Source organism: Ascidia mentula, chromosome 8 (genome assembly GCF_947561715.1).
Source record: "Ascidia mentula chromosome 8, kaAscMent1.1, whole genome shotgun sequence".
NCBI lineage: Eukaryota > Metazoa > Chordata > Ascidiacea > Phlebobranchia > Ascidiidae > Ascidia > Ascidia mentula.
Window position 1 is genome coordinate 9,257,209 of NC_138573.1, and position 21,328 is coordinate 9,278,536.

Genomic DNA, 21,328 nt, shown 5'->3' on the forward strand with positions numbered 1-21,328 from the left:
CACTATCCACACAAAGTCGATATCAGCGCAGGAAACGAAAAACTAAACGTTGTTTAATACAAAAAAAATAGCCAATGCAATAGTCGAGAATATTGCAAACGATACAATAACATTACTAGATTGGAAATGTTCAACAGTTACAAACACGTAGGGTATATACCTCAATTGAATGTTGCGATAAATTGAAAAACCCATTGCATTCAGCCCCCTGCGGGCATTATGGTTCGTCTTGCGAGGCCAAACTTTGAGAGAAAGTACCCTTCGAAAAGCCACTCATTTAAAGCACTTCGTTGGTTTTGGAACAACTTTTGGTCCACTGGGAATCAAAAACAATCAACTATGTCGGAATTTTCCAGTGACAATCCGAAACGTGGGGATGGGTGTATTAATTCACTTGATTGTGAAGGCAAACCTCTTCAAGAAAAAAGTGGTGTAAGAAATGGAAAAGAATTTTGTCTTGCGTTTCACCCAAACTACGTAGGCCGATTGTTTAGCAGTCACCCTAACAAGATACAGGTGGGTTAAAAAGTTAGAGCATTGTTATTTGAAGCTTGCGCTCAAACTGAAATTAAAAATGATGGTGCGTGTGTATACATCATATCCGTAGAACAAGGAAGCATAACCGTACCCGGAACGATACATCCTAAGAATCAATAGCATCGCACAACCGTTACTGGTTTCATTACAAAATCTCACTACTTTACCATTAGTGATGCCATTCTGTTGCAGTTAAACACGAATATATTATTAACTCTGTGTTTTGCAGACTACGAAATACACTGTCTTATCTTTCGTACCAAAGAATCTGTTCGAGCAATTTCATAGATGGGCCAACTTTTACTTCCTGCTGCTTATTGTACTGAATTGGCTTCCAATTATTAACGCGTTTGCAAAAGAGGTTGGTTTCTAAAAACCTAAACTTGTATTAGTTGATTAGTTGAAATTTTATTGAAATCAGATGAGCTTTTGAAGCTATTTGTTATTTCGATTTTTGCTCAAGAATGTACTTTTATGTTGACAGCAAAAGTATTCGGGTTGTGCTTTGAAATTCTGAATTAGTTTGAACAGTATGTACTAAGCAAGTTTGCAATGTAGGTTGGCCGTATATAGTTGGATGCTTACCATGAGCAAACGGTTCGCAATGACCATGCAATGCTCTACTACTTTTCACTATGATTCACCAGTAGAGTAGACCAAACAATTTGTGGAAGCGAACAATCCACTCATTGTTTACCTGGGTACCGAAAATCACCAAAAACTCTCATAGGGCCTAGAGTATGGACAAAGTATGTTGTTTTCAAACGTTAAAAAAGTTCCGCCGTAAGCTAATTGACAATTTGTAGTCATTTCTTGCAAAATTGCACGTGTTTCATTGTCATGTTTTTGAGAAGTTTGATCGTGTTCGAAATTTTCAATTTGCGTTCGATTCCCAATGCGTAGTTATTTATACATTAAAATACCGCAAAAAATTATAATTGCGAGTTGCGACATATTACTTTTCGCCAGACAATTTAGTTTGCAAACCGTCATCGGGCACCAAGCTGACTGATGAACCCTCATAGGTCGAAAGAGTTGCCAAGTCTGCAAATCATAGGGATCGGCAACCCTTCAATAGCAGCGTGCCAGTTGACAAACTAACAACATATTTATGTGTAGTTTGATTCCAAGTGTTAAGTCAAAGCACGATGGAAAACAACTCGCTGAAGAAGTTGTTTTTCAATCTCTTGTGACTTTATTTGTTTTGCTTTTCAGGTTTGCATGATCCCGATGATGATTGTCCTGGGAGTGTTGGCTTTAAAAGACCTCATAGAGGATCTGCAGCGCCATCAAATGGACAAACGCATTAATTCTCAACTTGTGGAAACATTTTGCCAGTAAGTGACATATAATGATTTGAAATCTGTAATCTAACATAAAATGTTTTTGTTATATTACTTTACATGCACGATAATAACTAAACAGCAGTGATAGGGGATACAAAGATTTTCGTTTAAAACGAAATGTTTTTGTTGTGATTAGTAAATCAAAACTGGATCAAAAAACCAAAGGCCCCTGGCAGGCTGTCGATCGCACACCGTTTGATTTTATTTGAATAAGTTTTGGTAAATGGAGAAACTGATGATGCCGTTTTAGGCGAAATATATTTTTCTCTCAATAAATCGATCTGAGCTGTCTACAGATCGCTGTTTTGGGATTTTAATACATTATTAATGTTTTTGTTGTTTATGAAAAAGAACCAGTTTTTATTAGAAACGCAGGCGTATGTCGAAGATAAATAAACTGGTTTTATGGTTATTGGTTGGAGATATTATGCGTATATATATATATATATATATATATATATATATATATTTAGCAGTGCGGGAAAAATGGTGACTACACTAATTCCGTTTTCACTTGGCTACCTTTTTGCCGTGGCGGATGGTATGCAAATCCGTTCAGTTCCTTGCTATCGTTTTGTAAACTATTGAAAGGGTCCTGGATAAACCGGTGTATACTATATCTTCTAAAAAATGCAATGTATGGTAAACCATTGTATAAGTCAAATGAAACCATCGCAGAGGATCAACGTCACTCTGCATGCAGAGCGATGCATCACGTGACGTCGATTTTAATTTGAAAAATCGGAAATCGAGCAAGTATTTCTTCTCTATGGCAGCGTAGGCGAGTAGAGCCCACGTGTAAATTCTTCACGACCCAACGTAACCTCCAAAGGCGCTGTCAGTTGCCCACAGATCGACGAAATGCTTGAATGGTTTGAACGTAAAATAGAGGTTGCTTGCCTTGGTTAGACAAATAGAGAAAAGTTGTTTGGTAAATGTTGGCCGATAACGGCAGTGTTAATATACTGCAGTGTGCGGCCTGCATGTATAATTTTCACCAAACTTGATGCTTTTCAGTGTTTATATAGGTCTGTTTATTTTGCGGTAACATGTAATTACAACAACTTTACTGTAGCAGCGAGATTGTCAATGTTTGTAAGTAAGCTGCGCCACTACTGTTCGCAGACTGAACTCTGACAAAACCTAATGGGTTAAAACTTTTCTACTCTCTGCAACCTGAATGTTTTTGGTTTAAATACCAAATTGTTTTGGCGGAGAAGGTGTGGTTACGTGAGGCTGTTATGCTTGACTGGTGCAGAACGTTCGTGAGTAAAGTTAAACGGGATTCATTGCAGTTTGTTTGACACAGCTTGAGGTTTTCGTTAAGAGAGGTTTAAAATAACTTGCCCCAAATCAATGTACCTCTTGTATCTCGAAATTAAAGCACTTATCATTTTAAAATATTTTCAACTCCACTTTTTACGAGATCAGGCATCCTATGGCCATACGCACATTTGTCAAAGTTATTTCTTTGTTCCCACTAAGCGGGAAACCACCTAGAATGCTCGAGCCGGTCCAGTATGTATCGGGGAACGGAGCCGAAAACGAAAAAGCAAACAACATTCACCTTTGTTATATGTCGGCCTAACAACAGCGATGAGTTGTAGCCATCTGGGAATGTGTGGAAGCGATTTTGTAATGAAAGCAACACATTTTGTGACTAAATTGTTACAGGGATTGTGTTGAATAATTTTCCAGGTAGCAGCATGTAAACAATATCCGGGTACAGTTAGTTAATATTTAGCCTGCTGTCCTGGCTCTGTGTGGGCAGTAAATATAACTGTGCAGTTCAGTCCTCTAAATGCCTATCAAAGCTATAGGTGTAAGTTTCTCCCAATTTCAGCTGATGTATTTAGTAAAATTATTCGTTTCAGTTGAAGGACTATAGTTGATACGGATGGCCAAACTAAATATTAGATAAATGTTTGTACTGTAAGGTATTTGAAAGGTATTGTGCTGTCGGTGTTATAACACATTCGAATTACAAGCGTAAATAGCATATGTTGTTCGTATGTTAGTCCAACAGTTTTCCTTGAGGTTTGAACTGTTCAGCAGTTTCTCACTTTGTCGTGATGTAAAAGATACAACTGTTACTTCGAAGCGAATCAAAAATGCGTTGGTGGAGAGATTTGTCGCACTGACGGGCGGCAGCGTAAACTTTAAAACCATTCTTCCAAACCTTTACACAATTTTACGTTCTAGACAAAAGAGACATCAGACGCAAAACGCGTATCAATAGTTTATACAGCGTAGAAATGTTTCCTGTCGGATTACCCAGTAATATTTTTTCGCTCTAGAATGTAATGCAGGCATTTTGTTTCTTATTACATGTTTACCCGTGTGATGTACAGCATCACTGTTTTCACGTAAGACTTGTCGGCAGCAATATTCAGGACAAACGTTTTATTTGAAGACTAACGTACATTTCGCGCACTAACTTAAATGAGAAAGTTGAAGTGTGCTTATTCTTGGCCAGTCGTTGTGTTGTCGGCACTCTTGAAGGCGGGTGCCAGTGGTTTTTTCAACTGAATTATCAATAAGTGCCGAAACCACTTCGGGCCTAATAAACAGCATTGTTATATCTTTGTTATAGGTATATTTACAGCAAAGTTACAAAATGCTGCTACAGGGTTAAGGATCGTGTAAATGGCCGTGCAGGAAAGGTATCATGTAAACATAGGTTAGTGACGTATATACGTCCGTTTACTGGGCAATGGTTGATATGCAATCACCTTGGTTACATAGTTGCCTCTTGGTCGAACATGTTCTGCTAAACATGTGGCATGTGATCTGTTAAGATGTTTAACTTCAATTTTGTTTTGTACACCCAGTTTTAGCTGAAAAAATCCAGTGTAAGGCCAATGTTTCATCTTGTCTCGTGCGTCTTACTGCATAGTTTAACGCTAAGTGGCAATATTTACCACACGAAGATATGAATTATGAGAATACTGGAAACAAACCAAAGCACAAAAAGCGGCGGTACGTGGGGCCATCAGCCCTTCTTAACACATTAACTGATGAAGATGGGCAGGTGGATTGTACTTCAGAAAGTCACACTTACCAAAGACGTCTCGACAGATTTTCAAGCGCTAGACACAAATATAAAGGCAATAAAGTGCGTACAACCAAGTACACCCTACTGTCTTTTATCCCAAAAAACCTTTTCGAGCAATTTCATCGATGGGCAAATTTCTACTTTCTTCTTTTAATCGGATTGAACTTTATTCCACAAATAAACGCGTTTGCAAAGGAGGTGAGCATGTTACCCCTTCTTTCTGTTTTGCTCATGCAAGGCGCAAAAGACGCGTACGAAGACTTCAGTCGCTACAAGCTTGACAAGGCCATCAACAACTCCACAGCGGCGACATTTGGGTAAGAAACTGTGCAGGATAATCAGATAATGATTTAACAATCTACACGCATTCAAATTTAAACGATTACTAATTAACGAACGGTTGTTATGATGCAGGTAAACACTTTTGGGTTGCAAAGTTTGCTTTCGATAAACCTTATCCGTGATTCTCTAAATGTTGTCTATGATTAACATGTGACGCACAACTCCACTGGTTGAAAGCAATGTTTAAAATTTCTAAAGAGCATATAGGCAGACGTACAAGCTATTGGCAACTAATCGCTTTTCTCTAGTGCTTTTGTGAGTTCCCCTTTTCACTTTATACTTTCGCGAGATGGCGCATCAGATTCGTCGCCCTTCTGAAATTTGACCTGTAGTAACCGACGTGACGTCAGGCGCAACGCAACCGTTTCCGATCTATCGCGTTTTTCACTGCGGCTGCGTCACATGTTTATGTCACTGAGAAATGTCCCGCGACACAAAAGATTGTTAGGGTGTGGGTCTCGAACTTCGTAGCAGTGTTAAATTTGATAAATATGTCGTTTTTACCAGGTTTTATGTTCAAGCAGAACATGTTTTAGGGGTAAACAGAGGTGTCGAGAACTAGATAGTCAAGCCGAAAGCCTGCCTTTGTTCGTGGCAATGTTAGGGGAGACAAACCCAGACATTCCGCGATATTAACCCGTTTAGTCATGTTAATGTGCCTAGTTATTTGTAATACAGTTTTAGCAAAAGTATTGTGACATCACAAACTGTTTGAATCAGAGTACTGATGAAAAATGTTGTGGCATCTTTCCGGTCTATAGCATACCTGATTCATTAATTAAAAAAGAAATATTTAGGAAGTAACAAGTTGACAGGTAGTTAAAAACCAGCCTTGTAAGAGGTATGCAAAAATGTAAGCTTTATTAATCAAGTGTAGTTTTATAGGTTGCAGAATGTTGAAAACTTTGTCAGTTAATTGCATCAAAACAAGTCAATGAAGCTTGTAGAAACCCATAAAATGTTTATTGTAATCACATGGTGTGTAATGTAACATACCATTATGACAACTTCTATCCCGAACGGAAATGGTCATGTAATTGTGGATACTGAAAGTACAGTTAACAGAAACTCGAGTATTCTATCAAGTGCCAGAAGTATTCAAGATTTTCTTCACTTCAAAAAAAGGTATATTTGTAGAATATTAGTGTGAGTTCAAATAAACTTTAATTTTGTTACATATCTTTTCATGATTCTTCGAACTTTTTAGAAATTATGTAACATTTAATATTTTTTACTTATTTATAGGAGAATAAGAGGGGAGCATAATGTACGAACACTTGCACCATCACATGTCCGAGAAAACACTACATACACCGAAAACAATGATCACCTTATGCAAACAAATAAGTTGCATGATACCTATGCAAGCAACAAAATACGAACTACCAAGTACACCGTTTTGTCATTTTTGCCCAAAAACCTCTTCGAACAGTTCCATCGATTCGCAAACTGTTACTTCGTGTTCATCATTCTGTTAAATTTTGTGCCACAAATTGAAGCTGTACAACCATTCCTGTCAATGGCCCCAGTCATTTTGATTTTGCTAGTACAAGCGTTTAAAGACTCCATTGAGGATTATGGCAGGCATAAAAATGACAGGGAAATTAATAGCTCGCCAGCTGAAGTCTACAAAAGGTAAAGGTTTTGTAATACTTTAACTGACATCAGGTATTATGTTAGGAAGTGCTGTAACTGTTGATTGAAATAAATACATTTTTCAAAGTAATGTAATAACAACATATAGTACATATTGTCTATGCATTAACAGTGGTGTGTATGTTGTACTCATTCTGCTAGATTTCTTGTGAACATGTAAAACAAACTAGTGAGAGTGTGATATGTAACTGAGTATGCCCTGGGGTGATGACAGGTGTCTGAATTGCTTGAATTAATCACTTACTAATAACAACACTGAAACATTTTCATGGATATTTTTCTGACTTCCGGATCAAAATAATATGCAAACAAATATTTTTGTTTGTTTGTTTGAACTTGTTAATTCAGCTTGTGCTGATTGATGGAAGTGGTTGATTAATGGTAAACACTGAAATTAATCAACTTGACATTGTCTGTTACAGTTGGTTTGTTCCTTCCGTGGCTTTTAATTGTAATTTATTTTTAAATTTAATTTGTACCTCTCAGTTGTTTGCTTTCTGTGTTGTTTATTAAATTTACATTGTAGATTCAAGGCAATATAACTTAATCTTCAAAACTTGCCGGTTAACATCGTCTTGCACTTTTAGTAAAACTTTGACCCACACTTTCATTGAAAGGGAGAATTTTCTCCGTGGTTAAATTTTAATATTGACTGCAATTGCTTAGCAACAGCGGGTATCATCTGGCACGGTCTGTTTGCTTTAAAGATAGGACCACGTCTTGTCCTGTCCAGGCGAACAACAACTTGTTCTACATCATCTCGTTGAAAGTGTTTCGATTCAACACTGTTATTTAAATGGCGCATGTCGCCATGCACCGACTACAGTCAATGCCCGAGTATTTTTTTAAGCGGTGCTGATGGAGTCCTTGCATTTATTCAGGTCACGCAGGCCAATTTGTTTCGACAAGTTGTTACACATAATAAACAATGTATCACATATCGACCGCACTAAGGATCGAATATTCAGAAATACTGTAACACGGTCCCAACCAATTTGAATGTTTATTTTTCATAAATCATGTTGTCTGCTTGGTAATGCGTACTGCATCGTCTTAATTTCTTGTATTTGTGTACAATACTTGCGTTGTGCTAAATCACCCGATTTAACGTCTGACAATCAAACCGGAAACAATCAAAGCGAGCGGACGTGTGGACATTACGTACCTGTGGCGCTTTGTCATACAGCTGCGAAATTCGGTCGCAAAATGTAGAATTCTATTTCTATCAATAAGTTTCTGTATTTAGAGGTTTGAAGTAGTGTTTGTGGCTTGTTTAAAACACACAGTAGTTATTATGAAAGACATACCATTCTATTCAACAAATGCAGTTTGGTTGTGTTGTAAAACGCGTTGTGACAAACTATCGGGAATTTTGGCAACCTAATTCGTTTATACGTGGTTGAGTTTATTTTTAGTACCACGCCGTCGTCGCACTGACAAAGAAAACTTGCGCATATATTGCGTCATGTGACAAGATTTGTGTTTTCGTTATTCAGTTCCCCTTGGTATTATCTGCTCATGGAAATTCCCATGATCTCATCTCGACCGCACGCATGTGTTTTGTACACGTTAAATCCATCAATCTTAAGTCGGCTTTTTCGGTTTTGATAAACGTCAACGCAAAGATATTTTATTTTATGGCTCTTGTCCTGTCGGGCAACGTGGAGATCCGATCTCGGTTTGGTAGAAAGGGTGGGTTACGGTTGAGCGAGAACGCACCTTTGGCTATCTTACCACTGTTTTGTTGGAAGGCCAAGTCAGTTGCTATATATAACCACATTATGTACAGTCACATGAAAAATATCCACTGTTACTTTCTCAATATTATTGAAAGGCATGCTTTACTGAATTTGTTAATAATTTACAAATGTTGTATTTGGCACTTTGTTTAAGTGACCCAATATGAAATTACAGAATAATACATTTCACAAAGCATCTGCCCATTTATTTATAATTAATGCTATTGTGTTGCCACTTCACTGTATATATTTATTTTTTTTTAGCACATTCTGCCAGTAGTTTTTTATTCCATACACTGCATTAATTATCAATTGTTTAGCCACAATTGGCCAGACCCTTTGGTTCCATATAAAAAAAAACAGCCATAAAAGTCATAAAACAGTTTGCATAGCTTGTAGTATATAGACATAATGCTTTCGTTAAGGATTGCTGTTTTGTGCTTAGTTTTGACACTTTTTACCTTCTAGCATTTACAATCTGTCATTGAAATAATACAATTGTAAACAAACTCCTTGTAAAAAATAATTTTACATAAATTGGCCAAGCCAAAAGTGTTCGTGTGTGTATGTATATGGTTACTTTGATCCCAAACATTTGTTTTTTCAGTGATGACAACAAGTATCACCAAGTGAAATGGTCAGATCTGAAGGTTGGCGACATTGTTCGTGTTGTATGCAACAGTGTAATTCCTGCAGATGTTCTTCTACTGCACTCCTCTGATGTGGATGGTTTATGCTTCATTGAAACTTCTAATATTGATGGGGAGTCAAATTTGAAGCAAAGAATGGTTGTTAAACGCCATTGGGGCAATATGTCGGTAAGAAACTTTCTAGAACTTATTAAGGTCTGACAGCATGTATATGTGTTGTGGTTTGAGATTGAGCATATCAATATAACCAATAGTATTGTAGCAGGTTAAAGATTTATTTTATTTTTTAGTCCAATGAGTTCCATCCACAAGAATTTAAAAGCATTATTGAGTGCCAAACACCGAACAGTGAAATTTATAAGTTCCATGGAAACATGTAAGTTCTATTTTCTGCTCCAAAAAGGAGTAGTTCAATATTATTATTGCTTGAATGCAAACAATTCGATGTATGAGTTTTGTGTATAAGCCCTAGTATAGAAACACAAGGCATATGTGAGATGTAGGAAATGGGATTCTATTGTTTCCTGTTGATGTCATCTAATAGTGTTTATACTATCTATTACCAATTGCCTGTGCATCAAAGTTTTCTTGTGCATCTTTTTGTTTCCTACAGTTTCTACATACTACATTAATACATTCCGCAGCTTGAGGCTTGAATTTCATTTCCCTGAAAATGTTAGGTGTCACACTCACATGACCATGTTTGGCCTCATTACACATTAACTTCTTGAGCCATGTGGCTATCCTTCTTGGCTGTAGAGTCTGGGTTACAAAACAAACATTTACCCAGTCATGCTTTTAGATCACAGTGTTTATTCAATTTCCACAAGTATTTTTCAATGGGTAATTAAAATAAAAGTTGCTCTAATAAGATATTTAATTCAACAGACTAGTTCAATGTCACATTCAATAAAATAAGACAAACCTGTTCGTTTTAGAAATTGTTGAAAAAGGTAATATTCAAATGTCAGCCATATTTAGTCAAATAGAAGCATTTCTTTTGCTTCTACAAGTGACATTTCTGTTTTAGTATTCCACCGACCGGAGAAGATAAAATTCCCGTCAACAATAACAATCTCCTGCTTCGGGGATGTGTCATAAGAAACACAGATTATGTGGAAGGAATTGTTATATATGCTGGTCATGAAACCAAGGCAATGCTAAATAACAATGGACCAAGGTAAGTTGCCAAATGTTTTTTTTGCTTTGCCTTACTGCTGCCAGTTTTTTAAATTGTAATTTCTTTTGATAACAATATGTATATACACAAGCCATAAACTTTCCCCAGTAAGTTAAACAATTCAATTTTTTTAAGTTTTATCAGTGTCATTTGACTTACAGATACAAGAGAAGCAAGTTGGAACGAAGAATGAATACAGATGTTGTTTATTGTGTTATATTACTTGTAATCATGTGCTTGATTGGATCTATTGGTAAGTAGACATGTTTCAGCAAAGATTAGTGTTCAAATACCTTCTTCCCTTTTTTTTATTTGGCAAAACCACAAACTGGTTTAAATCTCACATTAAGCATTATGTTTATTCTAATTATTTTTTTAGGCAATGGCATTTGGGCAGATAGCATGATTGATATTTCACAATCAGAGCTGTTTATTCCAAAGGATAATGGTGGCAATGATCTTAACCCTGCATTGTCAGGCTTTTACATGTTTTGGACAATGGTCATTTTGTTGCAGGTAAATGTTCCTGGTCTAGTCTGGTTTTAGATAAAACTTGCATCCTGATTGAACCAGAAAATATAGAAACTACTGTTTTGTATTTGCGACATTTGATAATAAGTGCTCTTTACAGGTGCTCATACCCATTAGCTTGTATGTTTCAATTGAACTGGTTAAGTGGGCGCAAGTGTACATGATCAACAATGATATTGACCTTTACCATGCTGAAACTGATACTCCAATGCAATGTAGAGCATTAAATATTCCTGAGGATTTGGGCCAAATCCAGTATGTGTTCTCAGACAAAACTGGAACACTTACCGAAAATCAAATGGTTTTCCGAAGGTGTACAGTTGGTGGAATTGATTATCCACATGCTGCTAATGGTAAGTACGCCCCAGTGGCATTTTCTTATGTTTAAAGTTGAAGAGTAAACAGTTGAAAATATATGTAATAACAAAAAATTTTCTAGCTGCTAGAATAGAGAATTCTGAACCTACGCCAGCCTACATCCATCCAGGTACTTAACACACAGTATAGGAAACATGAAATTGGCTTGCACTAAAATAGAATTTTATTGGCAGATGTGTCCAGATACCATGGACAAAGTGGTCTGGAACGTGATGATACTGTGCGACAAAGTTATAGACGTCCACACACTGGTTCCATTCGACCACACTTGAGGTAAGTTTCAATTTATTCTTGTTTTATGTGAAAAAATATGGTTGTAAAAATTGATTAGTTAATTTAAATTTCTTTTTGAAGCAATGCAAACATACATGCTACAGCTAGTTTTGCTAACTAAAAGTAAGTCTGTAAAATGAACATGAATACATGTTGATGTTAACAAGCATTTGAACCTCTGTATGAGTGTTGAACCGTACAATAGGTACTCATGCCTTTGAAGACCACATGGCATTACAAACCCTTTGTGTCCCTGTACGCTTTGTTGTACATTCTATTAAGCTAGAAGGTGCATTGTTACCTTGGTGTAAGCGATATGACAAATGCCACTTTCCCATTAATCTCCTGTACATTTCCTCCCATTTTATTTGTGTGTTGGATAATTTGCACCACTAGGATTATAAACCTTTTATAGCTTGCAATATAAAATTCCTCCTTTTATGAGGGATAAAACAAAAAAAAATTTAACTTTCACTGTCGGAACGTTTGGCACAAAAAATGTAGATACAGGTATGATATTGTTCAGTATTTTAATTTAGCAATTATCTTGCAATAAAATTCTGCTGCCAAGCACTTTACCATGGGAATAAATTTCTTCTTTCTTTATACATAGAAAGCGCCTGCAGTCTGCAACCAGTGGAAAACCGGAAGGGGAACCAGAGATTGCAGACAGAACAAAGGTCACCTTAAATGCTTCCTTGTCTGCCCCAAACTCACCCATGATGCAACGTAAAAACAAGGTAATTTACTTAACTTTATTGTAAACTTGCTGCACTGTTTTTCTGGCATCCTGTGCTTTAACAGTGTTTTCTACATCCAAAATTTGGGGATAGACTGTAGGTGGTCGATTTATATTAAACATTTGACAAGATACTGTCAAATAGTCATATTTTCATCCCAATTTGCTTGTTTAAAGTTAAACTCTTGTGATCATTAGAACCAGATGAGCACGAGACGGCCAGCGGCTCATCACAGGCGAAATATTAGTTCGGTTTCTGCTCGTGAAATTCTCACAACCATCGCAAGCGAAGATCGACCGTCTTCAAATGCTAACGTGCAAATGAACGAACCCACAGATGACGAAATGGAGGAAGATTTGGTGAGACTTTGTTTGCTTTCCGTTCAACACATTATGTGTGTTTTTCTTATACACCAGTTTAGTATGTTCATCACTAAACGCTGAAAATCAGCTACGCTGTTTATCATGACCCATGTGATGGTTTATTTAAATGAAGGTGTGCAATATTTGTTCAAAAACATTATGAATAGGAAACTGACGTCACGCCCGATCCGGTTTTGTGGGGAGAATTAAAATCGATCGCAAAATCACGCAATGTTGAAGATGATTTGGGGAAGGACAAAGTTCGCATCTTGGATTTTTTCATCAACTTGGCGATCTGCAACACGGTGGTTTTATCGAGTGACCACCAAAAATCCCAAGCCGCCAATTCAACTGTGGTAAGTTGACTTTGTCATAACGATGTTTGTCCATCATGTGATTAAAGCTTTTGGAAATCTAATATTTCTCCCCATCTAGAGTTATAGTTGTTGTGTGCCTCTTTAATTTGTTTGGTTTAGCTCATACTTTTAGCTTGTTTTAATGTGTTCAATGTATAAAACATGTTTGTAACGTAAACGTTCTAGGGTGAACCTAGTTCAGTGGACAGTCGTCTGACACTTCTACCAAATATTTTCAAGAAGGTTTCCACCAAAGTAATGTATCCCACAATTCATTTGCTTAATTGTTCACCAGCAATTTTCTGTTTCTCTGCGATGTTTTGCAGTCGATTTATTTCAATTGGTTGTTCAACTTAACCCTATCACAAGAAAATGCAGGCTTCAAATCATGCTATTCTTTCAGCATAATATTTCTGTGCAGTGAAATATCTCCATACAAATTGAACCAGTTGTGTTTTTTTTAATTCTTTGGATTTGTTTTACCGTTTTGATCGCATAGTGGCCTCATAATAATTACTGATTGAGAATAATTGCATGGTTACATTTAAGTAAGACTAATACTAATGCTTAATTTAATGTGCAAAACAGCATTCCATCATTTTGAAAGGTGAGTTTAGTTTCTTATTTGCATTTGTAGCTTTCAGCACCTTCCGGCGACAAATTTCGCAGTCTGACGTCATCAGTTTCCACGCCATCTGAAGGTGGAACACCCACCAACGGGAAGTCGTTTTATCACAATGGTAACACAAACAACTCCGCAAACGTCGGTGCGAATGATGAAGATGGCGAGTAAGTTAACTATTCCACTTCTTTGAAGTGAAATTTTTCGAAACCTTATAGCTTAATTTGTGTTGTTTCGTGTTTTTCACTATCCCATTATTCGTTAATCGCTCCATTGACCATTTATAAATGTATTTTTGCAGAAATAATGTAGATTTAAACAACATCCATTACGAAGCTGAATCTCCGGACGAAGCTGCTCTTGTTTATGCAGCAAAAGCTTACGGATGTGTGCTCACCCATCGCTCATCCTACCAAGGCAAAGAAACCGTCACCGTGACGTTGCCCAACGGTGGTGGGAAGTTGGTATTTGAGGTAAAGCTGTTGTTTATTTTCACACATTTCTTCGTAGTGAAATTATTTTACAAATACCATTAACGTGCTTTGTTAATATTTCTAAGAGTCCTACATTGCTTATCCAAGTAAATTGTATGCATTGTTAAATCAATATTATATCAAGGTCTTAAAATATGTTGTTTCATTACATAACATGCGTTTACTTACTTCTTGACTGAGGCATTAAATACAGCAAAAATGTAACATTTTTATGTATGGTTTCGACTTAGTCGGGAAAAAGTGGCCGATCCAGCTTGGCTGCGAAACCAATAAACCTAGTAACTTTTGTTAATTATGTTCATGTTTAATATTGTAATAATCTCAGTCTTTGCGTTCAGGTTCTGCACAAACTTCCATTTGACTCTGCTCGCAAACGCATGTCAGTGATAGTTCGCGATCCGCAGACCAACCAAATTACTTTGTACTGCAAAGGGGCAGACAGTGCTGTGTTAAGTCAGCTCGCCTCTTCTCAGGAGAACAGCGTCGAATTTAGTAAGTTTTTTTGTCATGAACTGTAAACGTCGTAGGTCAAAGTTTAATTTCTTGAAAAAATAATATTGTTCTGTTCTGTCAGCGTTAGAGGCGAACAGCGACATTTCAAAGAAACCAAGCAACTCGGGTGATGTTGTTGCATCGACCAAAAAGTTTATTAATGCCTATGCTCGCGATGGACTTCGAACCTTGTGTATTTCCAAGAAGGTGCAGTTTTTCTACAAAATATGATTATCTTATCAACTTACCTTGGGTTTGTTTTGTCGTTATTTTAACACAACAAAACGTAGACCTTATTTAAATTAAAGAAACAATCAGAATGTTTAATTTGCAACGCGGTTTACAACGTAAAGGTTCTAACCGATGAAGAATACCTACAATTCATGTTAAAACAACGTGAGGCGGACCAAGCTCTGGAAAACCGAGACCAGCTTTTGATGGACAATTACCTCCGAATGGAAACGAACCTAGAACTTCTGGGTTGTACAGGGATTGAGGACAAGTACGTCGAAACGTTGGTTTTCAAATTTAATTTATTATATCAAAAGAAAACAACTTGCACCAAGTAGTAACGAACCGTTAACAAGTAATCCGATGAAGTATATAAACATAATGGAGCTAATTTGGACAATTAGTGCTGTAATAACCGCACGCATATACGTATTGAACTCAACTATTCCTGTGTGTTGACTTAATTCATTAACTTTCTCGTATAAAAAGTTTCTTGTATAAAAGATTGCGCTGAATGTTGAGTTTTAACAACATAGTTTTGGATAAAGTGTAAACCTAACGTATATATGGTTGTTCGATTATATTGTATCTTTGCGCCACTTCGGTATGTCGAAAAAGATTTTAAACAGATGTATGGTTTGATTTGGAACAAAAAATTCGCCACAGACAACATTCTAAAATTTTGGCTGTAAATTGCAACAGGCTCCAAGACGGGGTGCCGGAGACAATTGAAGCCTTGCGTCAAGCTGGGATACAGGTGTGGGTTGTGACTGGCGATAAACAAGAAACTGCGATCAACATCGGCTATTCGTGTCGTCTAATTCACCAACATGACGAAGTAATCACTCTTAACGCCGAAAACAAGGTTTGGTTCTTATGTACTATCTCTGTTGAAAGCGTCCATCAGTGTGTAATTATATTCTGAAATTACTTATTTCGAGTATATTCATTTTAATTAAAGAGCTTCTGTCCCTTGTCATTAATTTAATAGCTGCGTTTTGTCTCATGCGCTGCACGATTCCTACAATTTATTTGCAAATGTGCGCATATATTTCTTTGCTTAAATTGCTGTCAATCAATTATGCCGTGTCGTCAATGCACAAGCGTACAACTGTTTGTGTCGATCAGGAGTCTTTTGCTGAACTTCTGGATCTCCATGTTAAAGACCAAGACCGTAAACGGGGAAAGCAAGCTGAACCACAACAAAGCACGTCTGTCCTTCCTTACGTTTCATTTATTCTCCCCAACAGTACCACGTATCCAACGATCGACGACAAGGATATGCCGGCTTTGGGTAAGTTTGTTCATCGTGATTTGGTGCAACCTTCCCGCAGTGTTTACGGTTATATTGAGTACATCACGTGTTACAAGCAACATTTAAATGTCGGTTAGCCACTATTTCACGTTTGTAATAAACTTTGGTGGCGACAACAGTACGAATAAACTTGGTTCTGAACTACGGTTACAGCACTTCTTTAGTTTCGCCATTGTCAAGAGAGACACGTTTAATTAAACGTTGTAAATGTTACACATATTCTTGGCATATCGCACTTTATAAAACAGAACATTGCATGTTGTATAGTAGTCACTTGTGGATTATTCGACAAACCCTAATTTTTTTAACTTCCGTCCATACAGTACTGGTTATTGATGGGAAAACACTTGCATTCGCCCTCCAGAAGGATGTTGAAAAGAAGTTCGTCCAACTTGCTCGCAGATGTCGTTCGGTCTTATGTTGTCGTGCAACTCCCATTCAAAAAGGCGATGTTGTCAAACTAATCCGTGACGAGTTGCAAGTCATGACACTCGCAATCGGTGTGTGTGCTGAGTCACGTTAATGTTATTTGTTTCTCGGTTCGCCGGCGGAAAGATAAACGTGTCATGAATCGATGTAGTATTACTACACAAACTCTACCCAAATGGTTGAAGGCATGGTTTTTAAGTTACCCTTGTATTCAATTACTGCCCTGGTCACTGACTACATTGTTGTCTAGATAAATGTGCAAATTAATGGATTTATATGAATCGTTGCTCAGTGACTAGCATATTTTCAAAAATGTATACTTATAAGTTATTCGATATACCGGCACACGACGCTTACTTCGTCTTGTGTAGATAAAAGTTTGCGATTTCAAAATTTTGAAAATAGGATTTTTTTCATTGCAGGAGATGGAGCCAATGACGTCAGCATGATTCAAGTTGCTGACGTGGGTATAGGTTTGAGTGGCCAGGAGGGAATGCAAGCTGTTATGAGCAGTGATTATGCCCTTGCTCAATTCCGTTTTCTCAAGAAATTACTTTTGGTTCACGGGCATTGGAATTATGCCAGACTTGCTTCGATGGTTCTCTATTTCTTCTACAAAAATGCGGTTAGTAAATTTATGCTGCGCAAGGACCATAAACATAGATGTGTAAATCGCGGAACCAAAATTGTAGAATCGGTGATTGACGGTGCTAGGGATCCCCGAATATTTCATGACGTTAAAATTTTTGGCACACTAAATTCGCCAATGTTTGTTTCGTGTCTAAATTGTACAATACCAAGCGCCGTTGTTTAAATTTGGTAGTACATTGCATGTATAAGATGCGGTCCGTCAAAACTCTAACAAGACTTTATTACAATTTATATCCCCACCAAAAAGTAATCCACGCAATGTTTTGTTTTTAGGCATTTGTATTTCTCATCTTCTGGTATCAGATTCTCTGTGGCTTTTCGGGGGCGAACATGATTGAGCAATATTATCTGCTCTTCTTCAGTCTCTTTTTCACAAGTGTTCCTCCTCTTATCAACGGAGTACTTGATCGGGATATTAGCGAAGAGACTCTCATGCGGAAACCTTCCCTCTACATGCAAGGCATAAAAGACGAGGTAAAACCAAGGATTGTGTTTGCAAAGGGGTGCAAAGCGTAATTTAAAAATCTCGAATCCGTCGTTTTGCAAACGTGGGCGGATTTTTGCCTCGTTGATATCTTGCTTCGAGAAACATCTGACCAATGATAAAAGATTGAAGACCTCCCATGCGCCACATATCAAACGATACTTTTTACTGAACACGCAACCATATCAATTATAAGCAGTGGTGCCATAACTATGATTTCTGTGAGCTGCAGACGGATGGTCCATGAAGGTCAAAACAATGGCCATCTGTCTGCAGCTCACGGAAATTATATCAATTATGTTCATTAGACTTTTCGTCACAGTCATATTTACATGCATTTATTAATTGAATTGAATAAAATGAATTATCAAGATATTTCTTCTGGTAATAAAGCAATGTGTTTTTCCTTACAGTTGTATGTGAATTGGTCATTCTGGATCAACATACTCGATGCAATCTACCAGAGTGTCATAATATTCTTTTTCATGTATTTGGTAAGTTTTGTTTCTTGTAAAAAAAACAATGTTAAATATTTAGGCTCTGGATTGACAAAAATCAAATTTAAATTCACAAGTTACAGTGCAACGTTGCTTTGTTAGGCATATTATGATTCAAACGTTGGCATCATCGAGTGGGGAACACCGGTGACGACAACCGCTCTTTTCGTGCAATTAATTCATCTCGGAATCGAGACCAAAACTTGGGTAAGGCAAAAACTTTAAATCTCTGATGTGATGTTTTGTGAAGTTGTATAACTTCTATGATATTTTACAACAGACTTGGATCCACTGGGTGGCGCAATTAGGAAGCATTGTCTTTTTCTTTACATTTTCACTGATTTACAACATCGTATGTGCGGCGTGTAGCCCACCCTCTAATCCGTACTATGTAATGGAGACAGTGGTTCAGACTGGCAACTTCTGGTTCACAATTTTGCTCTGCGTAGCAGTTTCTCTCTTTCCCAGGTAATGTTAGAAGTAAATGATGTCTAAATTTATGTACATTACAAATGCAACATAATGGTGATCTGATAAAAACATTACATTTTTTGTTTACATTTTTTGCCATGATTGTTTCGTAGATATTTTATTCGCGCTGTCCAGTCGAGTCTGTGGCCGACCGAATGTCAAAAAGAGCGAGTTCTTGAAGACAAGCAATCCTCATCACACTGTTCCACCTGTACGACCACCAGTGGGAATTCGTCATCAAGCAGCACTCACCAAAACCCAACCTATATTGCTGAGTCTGCAAATGAAGAAGCTGCCAGTGCCAGGCCCACGAAGCTGGACACCTCTGGAGCCAAATTTGCAAACAACGCAAAGCTCGGACAATTCGGGGGTTCCACACCCGACCTCACCTCATCGGCCTCGTTTTATCATTCTCCCAGTTATAACTCGAATAATTCCAACAATATTGCTTACGAGTCGCAGGGAGTCGACACATCAACAGAGGAGGCCCCTTCTACAAGTAGTTCGACCACTCACTCATTACCTCCACCTGGATATGATCCTCCCTCCTTGCCTGGAATGTACGACAACGTAGCATATGTTGGGCTTTCGGACAGTGATGACGAGGGCGCAACGTATGAGTCCGAAACAGGAGAATCATACAAAAACTCATGGTCCTCTCCACCTCCGTATGTGGATGCGCTGGGGATCGAGGTTGTTAGGTCGTCGCGCGAGACAGCCAATGGTCACATTCCCGTGTAGCGCTTTACTTTTACTTTCAGTTGTATTTCCTTCTGGCAGTAAAGATGGAGTTTTGTTTTGCACTAAAGCGGCTCACGTTTTATTTCGCGTGACCAAGTCCTTATTAAGAGACGGTGAGCTATGCAAAGCACGTTTTTTATTTCCTGAAACGTATATTTCTTAATATTTTCATTGTTTGTTCATATTCGTACAGTTGTTTTGAAGCATTGTACAACGCTACTTTAATTATGAAAGAAGCTAAAGGTGCTGCCTGGAGCGATCAAGCTGAGGAAACACGGCGCAATTGCCCATTCCTATTATTTGGCAACGTCATATATGCACAAGCCTGTCCATTTGCACCACCCCTTACCACCAGCAATATCGTAGTCCCAAACCAAAAAATAGCCTTCGTCCGTTTCCTCAGTAACGGCGCATCCAGCAAGCGCGTTTCATGCAGTCACGTGTGCCTTCCGAACGCCATGCCCTATAGATATATTATTGTAGCACTTCTTTTTATTTGCTCCCGTTGACAAAGTTCTTACATGTGGATGGGCGAAAGTTGTTCTTGTTTGTCCATTTGACACGTGTTTTATGTTAGTTGGTTGTCTCTTCCTGACCAACAGAATGATGTGATTCGTTGGCACTGCGCATCACTGACTTATTAGAGGTCGTGGCTATTTTAGTTACTGTGATGTCACTATTTGAGCTCACCTTTAAATGTTGTGAAATCTGAATTTGTTTTGTGACGTCACTATGGCCACTGTTAACAAAACATGTATATCAATGCAACGCGCGTGCCTTGGGACCAAGTAACGACGTCACAGCTTTTTGCCCATATTTTCCAGTTGCGTGCAGTGCCAACGTTGGTTTAGTACATTGTAGGTCAACGATACTAATTATTTCCAGACGCAAGTTTTTGAACGTCGGGCGGATGTTTGGACGTCGGTTCTAAATTTTAAGGACGTCGCTTGCCTGTGATTTTGTTGCTTAAAACTTTATTACGTGAACTATATTACAAGCTGAAGTAGTCTTAATTGGCACATGTGTTTCACAAAGCGAGTTAGTTAATCGTATGCAGCAAGTTGAGTGATTTCAGGCAAAGTTTAGACATTATAGATAGACCAAACAAGATAAACAGTACACAATAGATTGACGCGTAGACATAACAGGTTGTAAATCTGTAGGACCCATATTGGGATTTCTATAAAAAATAAGTTTCGCCGGCGGGAAATGCCCACCTTGCAGTCGATCTTGTCTATGTCACAATGGAAGGAGGTACGTCACAAAGCAATCAGTGATGCATGGGGGCAATTTTACAATTGAGTGAGTGCACATGCGTGTGCTGTTGCTAGGGCGAATTTGAGCCAGTTTCGGGCGTTTTTAGTGGTGTTTTGGGCGCTTTGAATCAGGTACCTACATGGTGCCGGGTGCTGTAGAAAATTGAACTAAAAAGACTGCTAAAATTTCAGGCTATATTTACAGAAAAATGAATCTATTAAGGGCCAATGCATTTGTGGTTCTATAAAAGATCCTTCCCTCAGCTACACATTCTGATCAAAATTAGTTGCCTGTCCGGTGCATTTTTGACCCCTTGGGCATATGTGATCCCCGGTTGAACATTATTGGGGTAAAAGACCAACAAAAAATGCAATTTGATTTTGCAGAAAAATGAATCGTTTAAGTATAAGTTATTTTGTGGTTTTATGCAGGGCCCATCTCTCCTCTACTCAATAACACCAAAATTAGTTGCTGAAAATTGCCCATGTAATCCCCTAGG

General features: G+C 37.8%; 1 protein-coding gene across 3 annotated transcripts; it reads left to right on the forward strand.

Annotated features, from left to right (window-relative positions):
* The first annotated feature begins 151 nt into the window (after positions 1 to 151).
* LOC145912442 (phospholipid-transporting ATPase VD-like) lies at positions 152 to 20,579 on the forward strand. 3 transcript variants are annotated; one of them, XM_082999900.1, is made up of 29 exons: positions 152 to 516; positions 767 to 898; positions 1,753 to 1,874; positions 9,283 to 9,493; positions 9,616 to 9,701; positions 10,356 to 10,505; positions 10,667 to 10,758; positions 10,885 to 11,021; positions 11,137 to 11,389; positions 11,476 to 11,523; positions 11,588 to 11,687; positions 12,301 to 12,427; positions 12,625 to 12,786; positions 12,957 to 13,145; positions 13,332 to 13,400; positions 13,783 to 13,934; positions 14,069 to 14,240; positions 14,600 to 14,753; positions 14,836 to 14,960; positions 15,107 to 15,255; positions 15,687 to 15,849; positions 16,113 to 16,278; positions 16,623 to 16,799; positions 17,151 to 17,353; positions 17,653 to 17,853; positions 18,277 to 18,357; positions 18,463 to 18,567; positions 18,641 to 18,828; positions 18,945 to 20,579. In XM_082999900.1, exons 1-29 carry the CDS (start codon positions 220 to 222, stop codon positions 19,570 to 19,572), a joined length of 4,839 nt encoding a protein of 1,612 aa, XP_082856026.1. In that variant the 5' UTR covers positions 152 to 219; the 3' UTR covers positions 19,573 to 20,579. The 3 variants fall into 3 exon arrangements, with proteins under 3 accessions (XP_082856026.1, XP_082856027.1, XP_082856028.1); XM_082999901.1 differs by lacking the exon at positions 13,332 to 13,400 and having other exon boundaries at positions 153 to 516; XM_082999902.1 differs by lacking the exons at positions 152 to 516; positions 767 to 898; positions 1,753 to 1,874 and adding an exon at positions 4,551 to 5,255.
* The last annotated feature ends 749 nt before the right edge of the window (positions 20,580 to 21,328 follow it).

Bases quoted from the DNA above. Each gene is read 5' to 3' on its own strand.
- LOC145912442 (XM_082999900.1), top strand. From the start codon at position 220: ATGGTTCGTCTTGCGAGGCCAAACTTTGAGAGAAAGTACCCTTCGAAA. The intron at 9,702-10,355 runs GTAAGTTCTATT...TTTCTGTTTTAG, and splicing joins TATAAGTTCCATGGAAACAT to TATTCCACCGACCGGAGAAG. The intron at 10,759-10,884 runs GTAAGTAGACAT...TTATTTTTTTAG, and splicing joins GTGCTTGATTGGATCTATTG to GCAATGGCATTTGGGCAGAT.